Here is a 13248-nt window from a genome sequence, read left to right as displayed (position 1 = left end):
ATATTCCAAAATCTCCACACATGCGACTTCAGTTGAAACAGGAACCGAGCTTGAAACTGAGTATCGCCAAGATCACGACCCTTCTGGTAGACGCCGACTTGACGGCTGAGACCCGAACCACACTGACGCCTAGTGCAGGCCATCGTGTCCATATCGACGACTTCTCCTACTTGGAGGATTTAGCCGATATGCAGCACATCCTTCACCGGGATGTGATCTTTCCTAAATCGCCCGAGACCCATATCGCTCCAGTTGCAGCAGACTCCAGCTGGGTCATTCGTACGCGCGATGGTAAAATCTGCCAGGGTCAACCGTTCACCGACCCCCAACGTCCAGCTGACCGCGGGGTGAGGGGAGCGGGCAAGATGCCAGCGATGGTCTTTCGACACCCGCTGGACCTGGCCAAAATGCAGCACAGGTGGTACTGTATAGAGGTCAAAGACGAGACGGATTGTCTCCTCAAAGCGCTGATCAAGATCGGGACCAAATGCAGGATACCTTGGGACAACTTTTTTGAGACAGATTCAAAGAGACTGCAGGACGTAGGAATCACCAAATCTGACAAAAAAGAGTTGGTGGTAATCATCAGGCAGATGACAAACAGAATTCCGAGTGGAGTTTCGGTGACGTTGACTCCGCTAGTGCAGAGTGTATACCTTCACACATCTGAAGAGGAGAACGGAGAAGTGGAACTCAGCACGATCAGCAATATCCTCAATGAATCCAACTGGAACATACAAGGCCGCACTGGCCGGCTGAAACTTCAGGAAGCAGGATTCAAAGCAGGCATCAAAGCAAAGATGCCTTTCTCGACCTCACCTGTCGGCACAATCAGAAGTTCAGCCCGCGGATGCGTCGTGACACTGAGTAACAAAGTACGAAACGTGCAACTGAAGTCTGACATCCCTTTCTTCGTAAAGTCGGTGACCCGCACCGCGAAGACTACAACCATCATCTGCGAGAAGCCTTTCAAAGCCCGTGAAAAACGACGCCCTCATATGGGAACAGAGTTAAAAGACCCGAGCGTGGACGACGACATCTTCGAGGCCGCCGATTGGTCTCTGGGTCGCGGACGCATGACTTGCGACATAGACGAGGTCCAAGCAGCGCTCAAGGCAAAACAGGCAGAGTTGGCAGAGTCTGAGGACGAGGAGAATCCAAGACTGGCCCAGGAAGTACACAATCTCGAAGGCATCGCAGAAGCCTTAGCTCGGAACAAAAAAAACCGTGGCGCCGTCAAGAAAGGAATCGAGAAGGACTTGAAGTACAAGTACGTCTTCCACCACGACGGAGATCAGAATGCGGGGAGGTTCAAAGACCCCACATCTCCGCCAAGCAGCGCCGTGGTGCCCAAGAAGCTGCCGCCCCCAGCACAGCGAGCCACTAGGCCGTTGGTGGTGCGGTTTAAAGTGCTGCCGAGATGAGCGACATTATCTGGTTCGTCACCTCGTGAACTCCTGTTTGGTAGGTCTCCAATTCGCGTCTGTACTTCGTAGCCAGGGTTTGTAGGCGCAGCTTCGACTCGGGGGGGAACTGGGGGTAATTGTCTGGATTGGTCAACATGGAGAGCGTGTCCATCAGACTGCTGTCGTCGAGGCGCAACGGGTCGGCGTGGATTAACTCCGGCAGTCCTCTGAGCAGTGCCATGCGCAGCGACTGAATAGACTGCACCAATGCAGCGTAACTTTCCCTGCCGCTGCATGCCTCTGAGATACGGGAAGTCAGTTGTTGCGTTCGTTCGACATTTTCATTGTGAAGAGCTGTCGCCTTTTGCAACTTGCTCTCCAGAACGCGATTCAAGTCATTGATGATTCCGGACATCTCCTCCACGGACGCACTGGCGTGCACCAGGGCAAGTGAGCTGTTAAGGAGCTCGTCGTCGTCGAGGGCGTCTACGAGGCTCCAGTTGTGGAATAGAGGGGTTATGAGTGCATTGTCACTTCGGGCTAGAGCCTCCACGACGCCGGAGAAGCCATCCTCGCCAAGAGAGTTCACGGTGGGCAGCACCATCGTTGTCTCGCCCCAGGGATCTCGCATAGCTTTCAAGCAATGAAGCGTCGATAGAGCATTGCTCCATGGAAGAGGAGATGATGCTTGAGCAGCAGCCTCAGCCGCGGATGCCGCCTCACAGACGTCATCATCCACCGTGAACGATGCCCGCACAGGAAGCCAATCCACATACGTAGTCTCAGCCGTAGGCTCTAAACGGAAAGATGATTTATCTGCGTCGAGAGGGAGACGCAAGATCCAGTGCTGTCCGGGTACGGATACGGAAAGCAAGCATCGATCCACCACGGTCAAGCTTGGAGTGGTGGGCAAGTCAATCGGCGACGTCCATATTTCCTTCCAGACGGAAAAATCATGCGGTCCTGCATACACAGAGAAGGAGTCCTGTCTGAAGGTAACGAGAGCCAGGCACCATCCGCAGTCCACCACAGCACAGGCCGTAGGTAGACCATCGGGCCGGAAAGTCATCATCGTTTCGGCTGACACGTCACCTTGCAAGACCTTAGTCGAAAGCATGTCGCCAACAAGACTGATAAGCGCTTTTCGGCCCGCGGAAAGGTAGCAGCACCCCACATCTATAGAGGTTCTTAAGGGGCTGGGCACCCCTGTCCAGACATCCATGACCACCCAGTTCCTTCCCTGGGGGTAGTAAAAACTCGACTCCCAGAGGCCTCCCTCTGAGAACCGAGCAGTAGGATCGTCCACGCATATCGTCTCGAACTGCAGTTGCTCGTTGAACATGTTAAGATGTGGCCCCTCTCTCATGAACGGCCGCAGATCAATGCACCAAAGCTTACTGGGCCACACGACGACGAACACGTCGGCGCTGGCATGCAGGGCCTGCAGCTGCTTCACTCGGGTGAAGTCTTCGCAGAGCCAGCCCTCCAAATCCGGTTCGACCACGAGAGGCAACACATCTCGCTCGTTGCGCAGCTCAGAACGCAGACCTTTCCCCGGAGTCCACACTACGCTCAGCTTGAGCTCTGGCCAGAAGTCGTTAGAAAAGATCACTTGTGTCGTCACTGGCCGCCTGATTGCTGGTGTGCGCGACGTGCCGCCTCCGGAGATAGCATACGATTTGGCTGGTTCCCGGTTGAGTTGAGGCGTTTCAGCGTCGGTGCGGCCAGTTCCGGACGATGGGATGTCTCCGCGATGCATAATCGGTAAATTGTTCGTGCTGGGTGGTGTCTGAGAGGCTTTGAAGGGTCAAGGGAACAGAGGCGCTGAGGGCGATCAAATCCACTATTATATGTTCCTGTGTTGTGGTCGGCCTGATGACGCCGACATATCACTTGAGGAAAGTATCGTAGATTTGAACTTGGAGCAGGTGAGACGGATTATCACCAGAGACCCTGCACTTTTGGGTGACAAAATCCTCTATCACGGTGAGGTCCGTTTGCTAGAGGCAACACTTAGCCAACTTCAACGAGCACCAGCGTTATTCCAAGTGCTATTCGAATCATGTCCAGACGTTGTTACGAAGCTGATTCCGGCACCACCTATCTGTCACGAAGACGTCTCTGATATTCTAGCGTCCATCGAGGACAGCTCCGTCACGGCGTGGAGCGAGACATTTCCCCCTTTGCCAATGCCACCAGTATTTGGGCCGTGGGACCACTTGAAGTTTGAGACCCCTTTACGAAGGCGAGGTCGCGGAGACTACGCTCATTTCGCTACCTTGTTGGAGGTGGCTCTGTGCTACCTACCGTGGCAGGTACAAACGGTGGTGCTGAGGTGCACTGTTGCGCATGCGATCAAGAATGGGGGCTCTGCATTGTCGCTGGCTTTGCCTTTTCTAACCTGCTGTTGCTTTGGGTCTCCTAGAATCCTGTCGACTTCCTTGACACTCAAGCATTCCTCTGTGCGACCTGAGCGACATCTCGCTCTGAAGGACGCCGCGTTGGCCTCGATGACGACGGCCCTTCCGTGTTTCAACCCCCTTTTTCTCGCGGTTGTGTCAGGCAAGGCCGCACTGCACAAGGTCAAGATGCTCCTCCGATTCAGGGTAGTGGAGTCCAGCAACATTGCCTCCATTGTCTTCTCCCACGCGTGCATTTATTCCAGTCTTGACACGGCTCTTTATCTGGCGGCTTGCGTCGACAGCACCGCTTTAGTGCAGATGCTGTTGCATGCTGGGGCAACCCCTGGCGGGAGGCTTATACCGTCGTGGCCGAAGCAGGACGAGCAGTACACCCAACTGGAAGCACGCCTAGCTGCTCATTCGCCGTCGGCGCTCTACGCTAGCGTGACCTTCGGAAATTTTGCGGCCTGCAGGATGCTCTGTGAAGCCGGAGCCTCGGTTCATGTGATTGACGCTGCTGGGGTTCCGATGCTAGATCGAGCCATTGTGGGGACGGAGGACGCAATAGAGACGCCTGTACCCTTTGACAGTCTCAAGGATCCTCGACAACTTTGGAAAAGAGGCTCCCCAAGGCCGCAGTGGGCTGCGCCTTCGAGCCCACCTTCTTTTGAGTCCCTTTCTCCTCGGGGAGATAGGGACATATTCAACCTGCTGCTAGCGTACAAGACGCAACCCAAAGCTCTTAGCTGCGAGGTTGAGCTCAATTCTACGACGTCAACTGTCTCTGTCGGACGATGGACTGACCTGGACATGCGAACGGCTGGCGAGGGGAAGCCTGGGGAACTCCCTCGGCTGAAGCAGGAGTTTCGTGAGTGGGTGGTGGGGATGTAACTTCCGAAAAATTATTTTTGTTTTTGATGCACACATCAGCCCTCGTTGGTGGGCCATACTAGATAGAGACAGTTGACGTCGTAGAATTAAACGTCATACGAGAAACTAGACTTTTTGATGGTTTGTGTTTCCACTGCTTCTTCCGTGGCTGCGATATTCGTGGCGACGTTCGAAGCATTCAGATCCACCCTTCCGAATGGAATTCTATACGGGAAAACCCTGTCGCTAGTTATGGACATCAACAGTGTGAACCAGGAGGAGCTGAGACTGCCATTACATGTACCAGGCGCGACGCTCGGACTGACAGGCCTGTCTTTGGACGCCAAATGGAAGGCTCTGCTTGGTTGTCGATACCTATATGGCGGGGCGTAAGGAACACAGATGCGTCAACACAGCCTCGCAGCCTTCGTCAGCAAGGCTGAGGGCCTCGGCGTCGAGCCAGCCACTCGACAATGGAATCGAGAGCGGCTGGATGCTACGGAAGAATTCTGCGCCGATGCCGGAGAGCGGGTCCATGGCTCTTTAGACCTGCGAAGTATCCTTGACGAAGATGCAGAAGATCTGCAAGCATTCCTTGAGGAGTCAGTGGTGAGGAGTCAGTGGTCTAATGTATTAGTTCCCATCTCATCCTGCCTGCGCGAGTGGAGAACTCTACGAACCCCCCACCTTGGAGTGTCTCCCCCGGAGTCTGCTCTGGGGTGAGATATATCTACCGGAGCTGTCGCAAGCGTACAGGGTCCAGCGGACCCTGTCGCCTGATCCAGAGAATCGGGCAGCGCTGCTAGAATGGACCCCTGAAGGTTGCCACTGCGCGTGGTGGGACGTGGGCTGCTCGCTGGTGAGCAATCACGGTGCCTGTGTGAAAATGCTCCAAGATGCCAGCCGTAACGGTAGGATCGTTATCACTGTGCTTCTGGTCTTCGTCGCAGCAATTGGAGTGTGTTTAAGTAAGCATGGGTCTTGATGAACACAGTGCTGCGGAAGCAGTACAAGATCCTCCGAATGTCGAAAAAGGCAAAGAAGGTTCGAAACGCGCTCTACAAGAAGGAAACGCGAGCCAATATCCGCGAGGCCTCCACTCGTGTCAAACGCCTCCGAAAGGCCCAATCAATGCACCTCCCGAGGCCGTTCTCTGCTCAGCCGGAACGAAGCGATTCGGAGCCCTACTGGCCGTCCCCTTGATGAGTTACCGAGCCGCTCGTGTTGAGTCGAGACGTGGAGTTTGACTCCCGATTTACCGTTCAATGCAGTTGTCCAACGTGAGTTTACTGTCGAATGCCCTCTAGCAGTCACGGGGCGTGTACGCCCTTGTAACTGATCAACAGTCACCAGTTCGAAGAAATCACGATTTCCGTGATGAGTTCGCTTCGAAAGCAGCTCCAGCGACACAAAGACTCGCACAAGCTATCGAATGTCCAGGCTGAGAAGTCCTTCAAGACCGCGCCAAGTCTGCTGTTCGATGTGAAGACGGCGGCTGAGATGGACATTGAGGTCGTCTATCAGCGAGCGTTAGACGCACTGGATGTCATAGAGGATACCAAGGGAGAGCTTGGTGACGACGCCAAAGCCGTCTTCGGCGAGGAGTGGAAAAAACCTATGAGGTTCATGACGCCGAAGGAATCAGGAGAGCTGCAGAAACTTCTCCGCCGGTTTTTTGAGGCCGTGGGTCCGTTCTGGACGACCTTGCCGGTGCTCCACTGCATCGAGTATCTCTTGAGGCAGTTTGCGATCCATCACTACTTCGTAGAGGAGGTTCTTCTGATGATTTTGCCGTTCCACGACTCACCACTGTTCCTGCGGTTCTTGAAGAACCTAGTGATTCCGAAGTCTTCTGATTTCGTTTTCCTGAAGAAGGCGCAGAGGTCCGACGCCCCTATCAAGCGTTCGTTCTTGGTACAGGCGGCCCTCCGCGATCCGAAACTTTTCGCGTTCTTCGTTAAAATGCTCTCTTGTGCCGGCGAAGCCATAAGTCCGGTCGACACGCATTTACAGATGGCCTTCGCCTCGACGGTTATAGTGGAAGCGCTTGCTACCTCCGATAGGTGAGAGGTCGATCAAGTCATTTATTCAGCGGAGCACGCCAAGCTCTCAGTGTTGCGCTGACGGCATTCAAGAATCCCAGGAAAACGGAATTCTTTTCGTGCGGGCTGCTCATTGTCCTTCAGATTTGCGTGATCATGCCCCTAACACGGGAGGCCTGTCTTGATACGCTTCACATCTTGTGGTCTTCCGTCCTGTCTTTCGGTGGAGGGTCGTTCAAGAAGATCATTGGTCAATGCATGGGTTTTTCGGCTGCGTTCTCAGGCTTCCAGGAGCGGCTAGCCGCTGATGACGCCGGTATCTGGGCCTTGGCTCCAAAAACCACACAGCTCCTGCTGGACCACGAGAAGAAGATGATTCAAGCCATACAGACAGCTTCCAGCATGTCAGACCTGGACTTCAGGCCGTTTTTCCGGGTATTGGATCGAAGTTTGGCGGGTATTGAGTCTGGCGAGTCTGAGGAAGCCAGTCTGTCCTCACTCGTGGCCAAGCTGTTGGAAGAGCCGCCGATGGAGCGGCCTGTTGTACCAGACACGGCCAGCGTATTCGTCTCCGTTGACCCAATTCCACAGGCGGCAGAGGAGGAATCCAGCAGCTCCGAATCCGACACAGATGACGAACTACGTCCCCCCGCCAGACCCAAGGCTCCTGCGAAGCTGTCGGTGGCTCGTCTACGGGCATACCGTAAGGACGACCTTCTTTTGCGGGAACCGTTCGAGTTGATGGAATCCCTGGTTGCGGACACGGTAACCGAGTTTCTCACGCACGGCGCGGCATTTGAGTCAGAGGACCGGCAGCACTTGACGGTGCTGCGTAAGAGTCAGTCGGTTCTCAACCTAAACAGGGAGCTCAGTTCCCGTGTCAACTCCGAGGTCTGCTCTCCCCTGCTGCTGCTAGTCGTCCTGAGTAGATGGGTGCAACTCCGAAAAGACCGCTGCGTGAGGAAGGGGGCCTGGGTAGAAGAGCTATGCTTCCAAGGTTTGTGTGAGTCCACGATCTCTCAGCAGCTCACACACCTACGGCTCATGATTCGCACGCTATGTAAGTGTCTGGTGGACGGAGATGGGTCGGTGCTGGGGTTAGACCTGGTTCAGGTCTACTGCGTTTTCTTTTGCACTTTACGAATCGCTCTCCGCGTTCTCCGGCGTCTACTTCTCCCTTCGCTCCGGCTGCCAGAGGAAGCTGATGCGTTCGCTGACCTTTACGCGGACTTCATACTGGAAGTCTGCAGCGTCATCCCCCTCGTCACAAAGGACGATCCCGACTCGATGCCCATTGCAGTACTCGCTCACGAGGTACTGACCACGTTTACGGGTTCGTTATACTTTCCACATGGGGTTGTCTTCATGGCGGATCGTATAGTCTCTCGCAACCCACCTCCCGCTACATTGGAGGTTTTCCTCACACGGACAGTGGTGCCTGCGTTCCTGGCTGAGAAGCTTTCACAAGGTGCTTCCAAGACCACCATCATTCTGGCTCAGCTGGAGTCCGTTGTGGAGTCCTTATCCGTTGTGGAGTCCTTATCAGTTGGGGAGCCGGCCACTGAGAGCACCGACTTCTCTATGCTTTTGTCCAAACTCCTGGCGCGAGCATCACGCTCGAAGGGAGCGCACCTCGAAGCGTTGCTGGATGCCGTGACTGCTCTGATCCTGTGCGTCCCTGGCCCACAAATCACCGCAGTCGTTTCGGCGCTCGCAGACCCCATCGCGAAAATCGTGGCCGCCCCCTTGCCTCCCAAGTCACTCTCGCTTTTGACATGCGCGCTGGCGTTGACGTTTACCTCCAAAATGGACCTGACAGCTCCCCTTCGGGCAGTCGCCAGGAGGATGCGTGAGCCTGATGCCCCTCTGTACGAGTCGCTGTTGGCACTTGTTCTCGTATGTCGGGAAACACGGGTGGGATCCTCCATGTGCGAAGATGTGTTGAAGGTAGCATTTTCCGACTTACGCCTAGAGGCGCTGGTGGCGGCTGCCACTGGATGTCCAGGAAAAGTGTTGCATGCGGAGGACCCAGAGTCGCTGGATTATGCATCTCTGTGCTGTGGAGTCGTGGAGTTGGTTTCAGCTCAGGTGCAAGCACGCGTTGACGTGGAAATCCTGCCTAACGTCGAGGCCGGAGAGGCCAGCCTTAAGAGCCTGTACTTCGAGGCCCTTTCTTGCCTGTGCAGGCAGGTGCCCCATAGGCGGCTCCTTAATCTGGTAGATGAAGCTGTCTCCGAATTGGACCTCCCGAAGATTGCTCAAGCTCTGGAATTCGTTGGGCCATGCTTCAAACTCAAAGGCAGCCTGGAGGACCACGACAACAAAAGTACAAGGATACAGGAAAGAGTCCTGGAAATGCTGTCTGGTCTAATTCAAGAGCTGGCCTCGATGGCATGCGCCGATCTGAAAAAGGACGACCTGTCCCCTTCCGCCCTCTTGGGGAGATGCCAGACCGTCTTGGGCTCCAACTACACCCCCTACGCAGTGGACTGGACTCCAGAGAATACCCTTTTGGCCCTCAACTCAGCTCTCGTCTTTTTTACTACGCAGTGGATGTGGACCGCTTCTGGCAAATGTTTACGCTCAACTCTCGCTGGCATTCTTTCAGCAATCAAAGGTAACGGCGTTCGACTGCTGCAGTCCCCGCAAGGAAAAGCTTTGCGGGGCAAAACAGCTCACAGGGCAGCAATGCGAGTACGCTTCGGACTTCCCGTCATCGAGGGCGTGTTACGGGAGCTGGGTGCTCTGGGGTACCTCGGACTCATGCCTCTGCGGGGATGGCTGACTGGTGCCCTCGCCGAGAATCTTGTGGCAGCTTTGAAGGGCAGCACAGAAGAGGCTTTTGCCAGAAGCATGCTCTCGGAACAAGTTACCGAAACCCGCCTTACCCGAAAGAAAAAGAAAAAGGTGACAGTGGGCTACCTAACGGAGCGTGACACCTGGTGGTGGTTCGAGTCGTTGATGGCTGCAGCGGGGTGTTGGGGCGTCATGATGAACGTACAAGCCAATGTTATGGAAACAGGATCCGACACAGACCAAGAAGCGATGGCCCATGACATGAACATGATGACTGCTGACATGTGGGAGGTCTTGGGAGAGCTGTTTGGGACGCTAGCGTTGTTTCCCGAATGCGTTGATGTGGTGAGCGACACCAACGGATCCTCTGAGGTGGCACAAGCTCTTTACCTGCAGGTCAAGGCGTGTCTAGAGCCCACATTCACGGCGCTGAAGCTGAATGAGATACAGCTCATGGCGTTCAACTCTTCAGTGAGCGCCAATTGCCACCATGTACGGTCAGAAGTCCGGTTGGCCGCCACAAAGACACTACATAAGTGCTGGAAGGTGCACGACCGAACCATGATGCCCTGTTTCACAGCGGCGCTACAGGTTATAGGTGACCTCAAGGAAGATCCAGTGGAGCTGGTCGAGCAGGAAGCGCATGAATGGCAAAGAACTCTCAGGGCCAAGACGGGCGAAGACGTCAACAAAAGAATGCGTTAAGGATGCGTTAATGCCATCAACGGGTAGCCATTCCAGCCGCCAAAAAAACGCCAAAGGCAGCTGTCGTCCCTAACGCCGTCTTCGGAAAAATTGCTGGTCGGCGGTGGTGAACAGCGCTGTAAGCACCAACCACCGATCCAACAGCCAGGCCGACTGCGGATCCGGTCTTGAATCCCGTTAAAAGGGACTCTCGCCTGAATTCGAATGCAGGGTCTTCCCAGAGCAGCCTTGAGTGCGTTGTTAGCGTTGGGAAACGTCGGTGGAATAACACACGCGCGGCTCGCCACTCAGAGGTGAGCGACAGCAGTGTCGGTCGCAACCAGGAGGCACATTCCAGTCCAGGCTTCCTCAGGTGCTCAGGTAGCCAATCCATGTCAATTTCGACTTTAACGACCAACCCACACAGATCATCGAACGACCTTCACAGATCATCGTCAAACGACACAGTAAGCCTACAGTCATCAATGGCGTTGAACGACACAGAGTCCATAGCTGGGAACAGATCAGTCAGCTGCTCGTCCAAGCGCTCATCGCCATCGGCAGTCCAATTGCACCCTTTCTCATGTTCCTTTCGGGCTGCAGGGTTGTTGAAGCCTTGGCAACACCCGCGGCAGTGATACAACCGTACGTTCAGGTGCTTCGTACGTACGTGACGTTTCAGGGATTCCAGGCTTGCTAGCTCCTTGCCACAGACAGAGCACGGAGGCACGTGCACAGCGCGAATGTGGGCGCGTAGCTCCGAGCGTTGGCGGAAGGTCTCTCCACAATGCTTGCACTTCGCAGATGTAAAAACGACTTGACGTTGGTGGTGTGTCTGGTTAATGTGGTCCTCTAGCGTCTTCTCGAATATGAACGAGCGGGTGCAGGAAGGACAGGGCAGGGTTCCATGGTTAGCAGAATGCAACAGCATGGCGTCAAGGGACTGGAAAGTCTCGGTGCACTCGAATACGTCGCATCTGTAAGGTAAGGGATTCTCAGAAGACGTATCGCTTCCAAAAGATTGATGGCTGCGTCTTAGGTGTCCGTCAAGCGTGGCCTTTGTGAAGAATGAGCCGGCGCACCTTTCAACGGGACAAAGAAAAATTCGTCCGGACCAGGTAGCGGCCACCCTTGAGGCGGCGAACTCCTTGAAGCAATCCTTAATCCTGCGGTCGAGACACGACATTGAGTGAACTCTGAGGGCGTCCTGGGGGAGCACCTTCCAGCAGAAGGCAGGGTTGAGTCGTAGAGGGCCGTGATAGACGGCTTCAGGTGGCATAGGGTGCTGGTGTTCGATCTCCTCCGTGTTGACCAGATCCCCCCAGCTTTCGGGAATTAGTTTGCAGAGTTCGAGATACGACCTCCTTAGGTGAGCCTTGACGGCGGTTGCCGTTTCGTTTGTTGCTGAGCCAAAACGACCTTCCGCTTCGTCTCGCTGGAATTGGAATGTCAGACACTTCATCAGAAACTGCTTCACGTTCTCGGTTGGTGGGTGATCTGACAGTTTGTGGATCTGGTACACGTCTATCTTATGGAATGCAATTCGACAGAGCGGGCACTCCTTGTCACCGGCGTGCACGCTCTTTAGGTGCTGCCGCAGACGCCAGAGTCCGCCTGGAAATGTGGCTGAACATTTGGGACACGAGAACTCCGCCATCGCGTGGTACTTAAGGTGATCATTGTAGGCGTCGTGGCTTGTGTACTGTACGTCGCATACATTGCAATACTCAGGAACGCTCTCTCGCCGAGCCCTGCTTACTGCGCGAATAACACTTTTACGGCGCTGCCCCGAGAGGCCTTCAAGCAGCGCGGACTCCGAGGGCTGTGGTTCCGTCTCAGTAGACTTATCAGCGACCTCCCTGCTGCTAAATTGGTACTCTGCGAGATTCTGCTTCTGAACTTGGCGTCTACGGTCCGAGACTTCTTTGTAAAGCCAGGCGTGGCGATCTTCAAAATGAGACGGGTCGATCTTCTTGTCCACAGTGAAGCTGTCATATGCGAGACAAAACCTTGACAGGGCCAGGAATTTATTTGAGAGAACGAGGCTTCCTTCCGCCGCCACGACAGGTGACTGTAGAGCGTACAGAGACGCAAAGCCTAAGCCGGCCTTCGTGGGATGCTGCTCCTCAATGTGCTCGATGAGACAACGGATGGCAGTCTCGAAGTCAGGGGAAGATGCCTCGAAGGCACACGATTCATCGGGACAGAATAACGGGCTGGATAGGCGGTCTAAAACGAACGGAGGCACGTCTGTAAGGTTGTTAACCGGAGCTGACTTCGACCCGGAGCCGGCCTCTGCTCGTGGTCTCTCACCCCACTCGTGCGGCAGGTGCTGCTGGTCGTGGTCGGGGAGTAGGGCTTCCAGTTTGCTTATAGGGGGGTGGAAGGCCAGGAAATGCTCAACTACCGCTTGTACGGAGGGAAAATGCATCTTGCAGAAGACACAGATGGTTGGCTTAGGATCCGGATGCGCGGTCTGAATGTGGGTCATCAAGGCTCTGCCGCCGTCCTCATGAGTGGTCCAGTCGCAGAGCGGGCAAATCAAGGCCGTTGAGGGGTTGTGGATTGAAAAGTGCGTCTTAACCTGCAACGAGCTGTTCGACGTGAAGTCACAACGAGGGCACCGATAGACCAAGGAGGGGAAGTGCACGTCTAAATGGTACCTCAACATCGTGCGGCTGACAAAAGCCTCGCCGCATTCCTCTATAGGGCAGACAACCCGTACTCGGTGGACGTCAGGCACGATACTGAGTAACCTGTCGATCTGATCGGGGATTGGGGGGTCGTAAGTCAATACGTTTCGGAGCTCTAGACCTGCAGTCTCCAACGAAGCAAGGCGCAGCAACTGCCTTGTCCATGGCAAATCCTCGCCAAGGTCGAAAGGGTGTCTGATCAGTGGTATGGAGTAGCGTGATAGCCTCGCCGAATAGAGGGCGAAATTGCGGCTGACCCCCTGAGGAGCTGAATCGCATAACCTCGGCCGCTTGTGATCCGGTTCCGCAGTTGACATCAGCGAAATCACGATTTTCGATGGCTGGGGGTAAGAAG

At 54.9% G+C, this 13248-nt stretch overlaps 6 protein-coding genes across 10 annotated transcripts; 4 read left to right on the top strand and 2 right to left on the bottom strand.

Moving 5' to 3' along the window:
- Positions 1-20: 20 nt before the first annotated feature.
- KVP17_005354 (uncharacterized protein) lies at positions 21-1424 on the top strand (the record flags this gene model as incomplete). The annotated part of the gene is made up of 1 exon (XM_068515164.1): positions 21-1424. One exon carries the CDS (start codon positions 21-23, stop codon positions 1422-1424), a length of 1404 nt encoding a protein of 467 aa, XP_068377034.1.
- Positions 1405-3165, bottom strand: KVP17_004761 (uncharacterized protein; the record flags this gene model as incomplete). Of its 2 annotated transcripts, XM_068523241.1 has the most annotated exons (2): positions 1443-1533; positions 1562-3165. In XM_068523241.1, the coding sequence occupies 2 exons, from the start codon at positions 3163-3165 to the stop codon at positions 1443-1445; spliced, it is 1695 nt and encodes a 564-aa protein (XP_068377027.1). The 2 variants fall into 2 exon arrangements, with proteins under 2 accessions (XP_068377028.1, XP_068377027.1); XM_068523242.1 differs by having other exon boundaries at positions 1405-3165.
- A 91-nt stretch (positions 3166-3256) lies between these two features.
- KVP17_004758 (uncharacterized protein) lies at positions 3257-4699 on the top strand (the record flags this gene model as incomplete). Its single annotated transcript, XM_068523237.1, has 1 exon — positions 3257-4699. The coding sequence occupies one exon, from the start codon at positions 3257-3259 to the stop codon at positions 4697-4699; it is 1443 nt and encodes a 480-aa protein (XP_068377023.1).
- A 26-nt stretch (positions 4700-4725) lies between these two features.
- KVP17_004747 (uncharacterized protein) lies at positions 4726-5881 on the top strand (the record flags this gene model as incomplete). Of its 4 annotated transcripts, XM_068523215.1 has the most annotated exons (5): positions 4726-4747; positions 4809-5067; positions 5095-5287; positions 5316-5646; positions 5673-5881. In XM_068523215.1, the coding sequence occupies 5 exons, from the start codon at positions 4726-4728 to the stop codon at positions 5879-5881; spliced, it is 1014 nt and encodes a 337-aa protein (XP_068377006.1). The 4 variants fall into 4 exon arrangements, with proteins under 4 accessions (XP_068377006.1, XP_068377007.1, XP_068377005.1 ...); XM_068523216.1 differs by lacking the exons at positions 4726-4747; positions 5095-5287; positions 5316-5646; positions 5673-5881 and having other exon boundaries at positions 4817-5071; XM_068523214.1 differs by lacking the exons at positions 4726-4747; positions 4809-5067; positions 5673-5881 and having other exon boundaries at positions 5081-5401.
- Positions 5882-6055: 174 nt separating this feature from the next.
- KVP17_004749 (uncharacterized protein) lies at positions 6056-10221 on the top strand (the record flags this gene model as incomplete). Its single annotated transcript, XM_068523222.1, has 2 exons — positions 6056-6741; positions 6771-10221. 2 exons carry the CDS (start codon positions 6056-6058, stop codon positions 10219-10221), a joined length of 4137 nt encoding a protein of 1378 aa, XP_068377009.1.
- A 421-nt stretch (positions 10222-10642) lies between these two features.
- Positions 10643-13210, bottom strand: KVP17_004751 (uncharacterized protein; the record flags this gene model as incomplete). The annotated part of the gene is made up of 1 exon (XM_068523226.1): positions 10643-13210. One exon carries the CDS (start codon positions 13208-13210, stop codon positions 10643-10645), a length of 2568 nt encoding a protein of 855 aa, XP_068377013.1.
- Positions 13211-13248: the final 38 nt, after the last annotated feature.

This window comes from the organism of the source record quoted next (genome assembly GCF_019968985.1).
Source record: "MAG: Porospora cf. gigantea B chromosome Unknown PgB_NODE_208_length_28907_cov_193.142, whole genome shotgun sequence".
Classification (NCBI taxonomy): Eukaryota; Apicomplexa; class Conoidasida; order Eugregarinorida; family Porosporidae; genus Porospora; species Porospora cf. gigantea B.
Note: the sequence above shows the minus strand (reverse complement) of the source record. Positions and strands in the feature narration are given on the sequence as shown.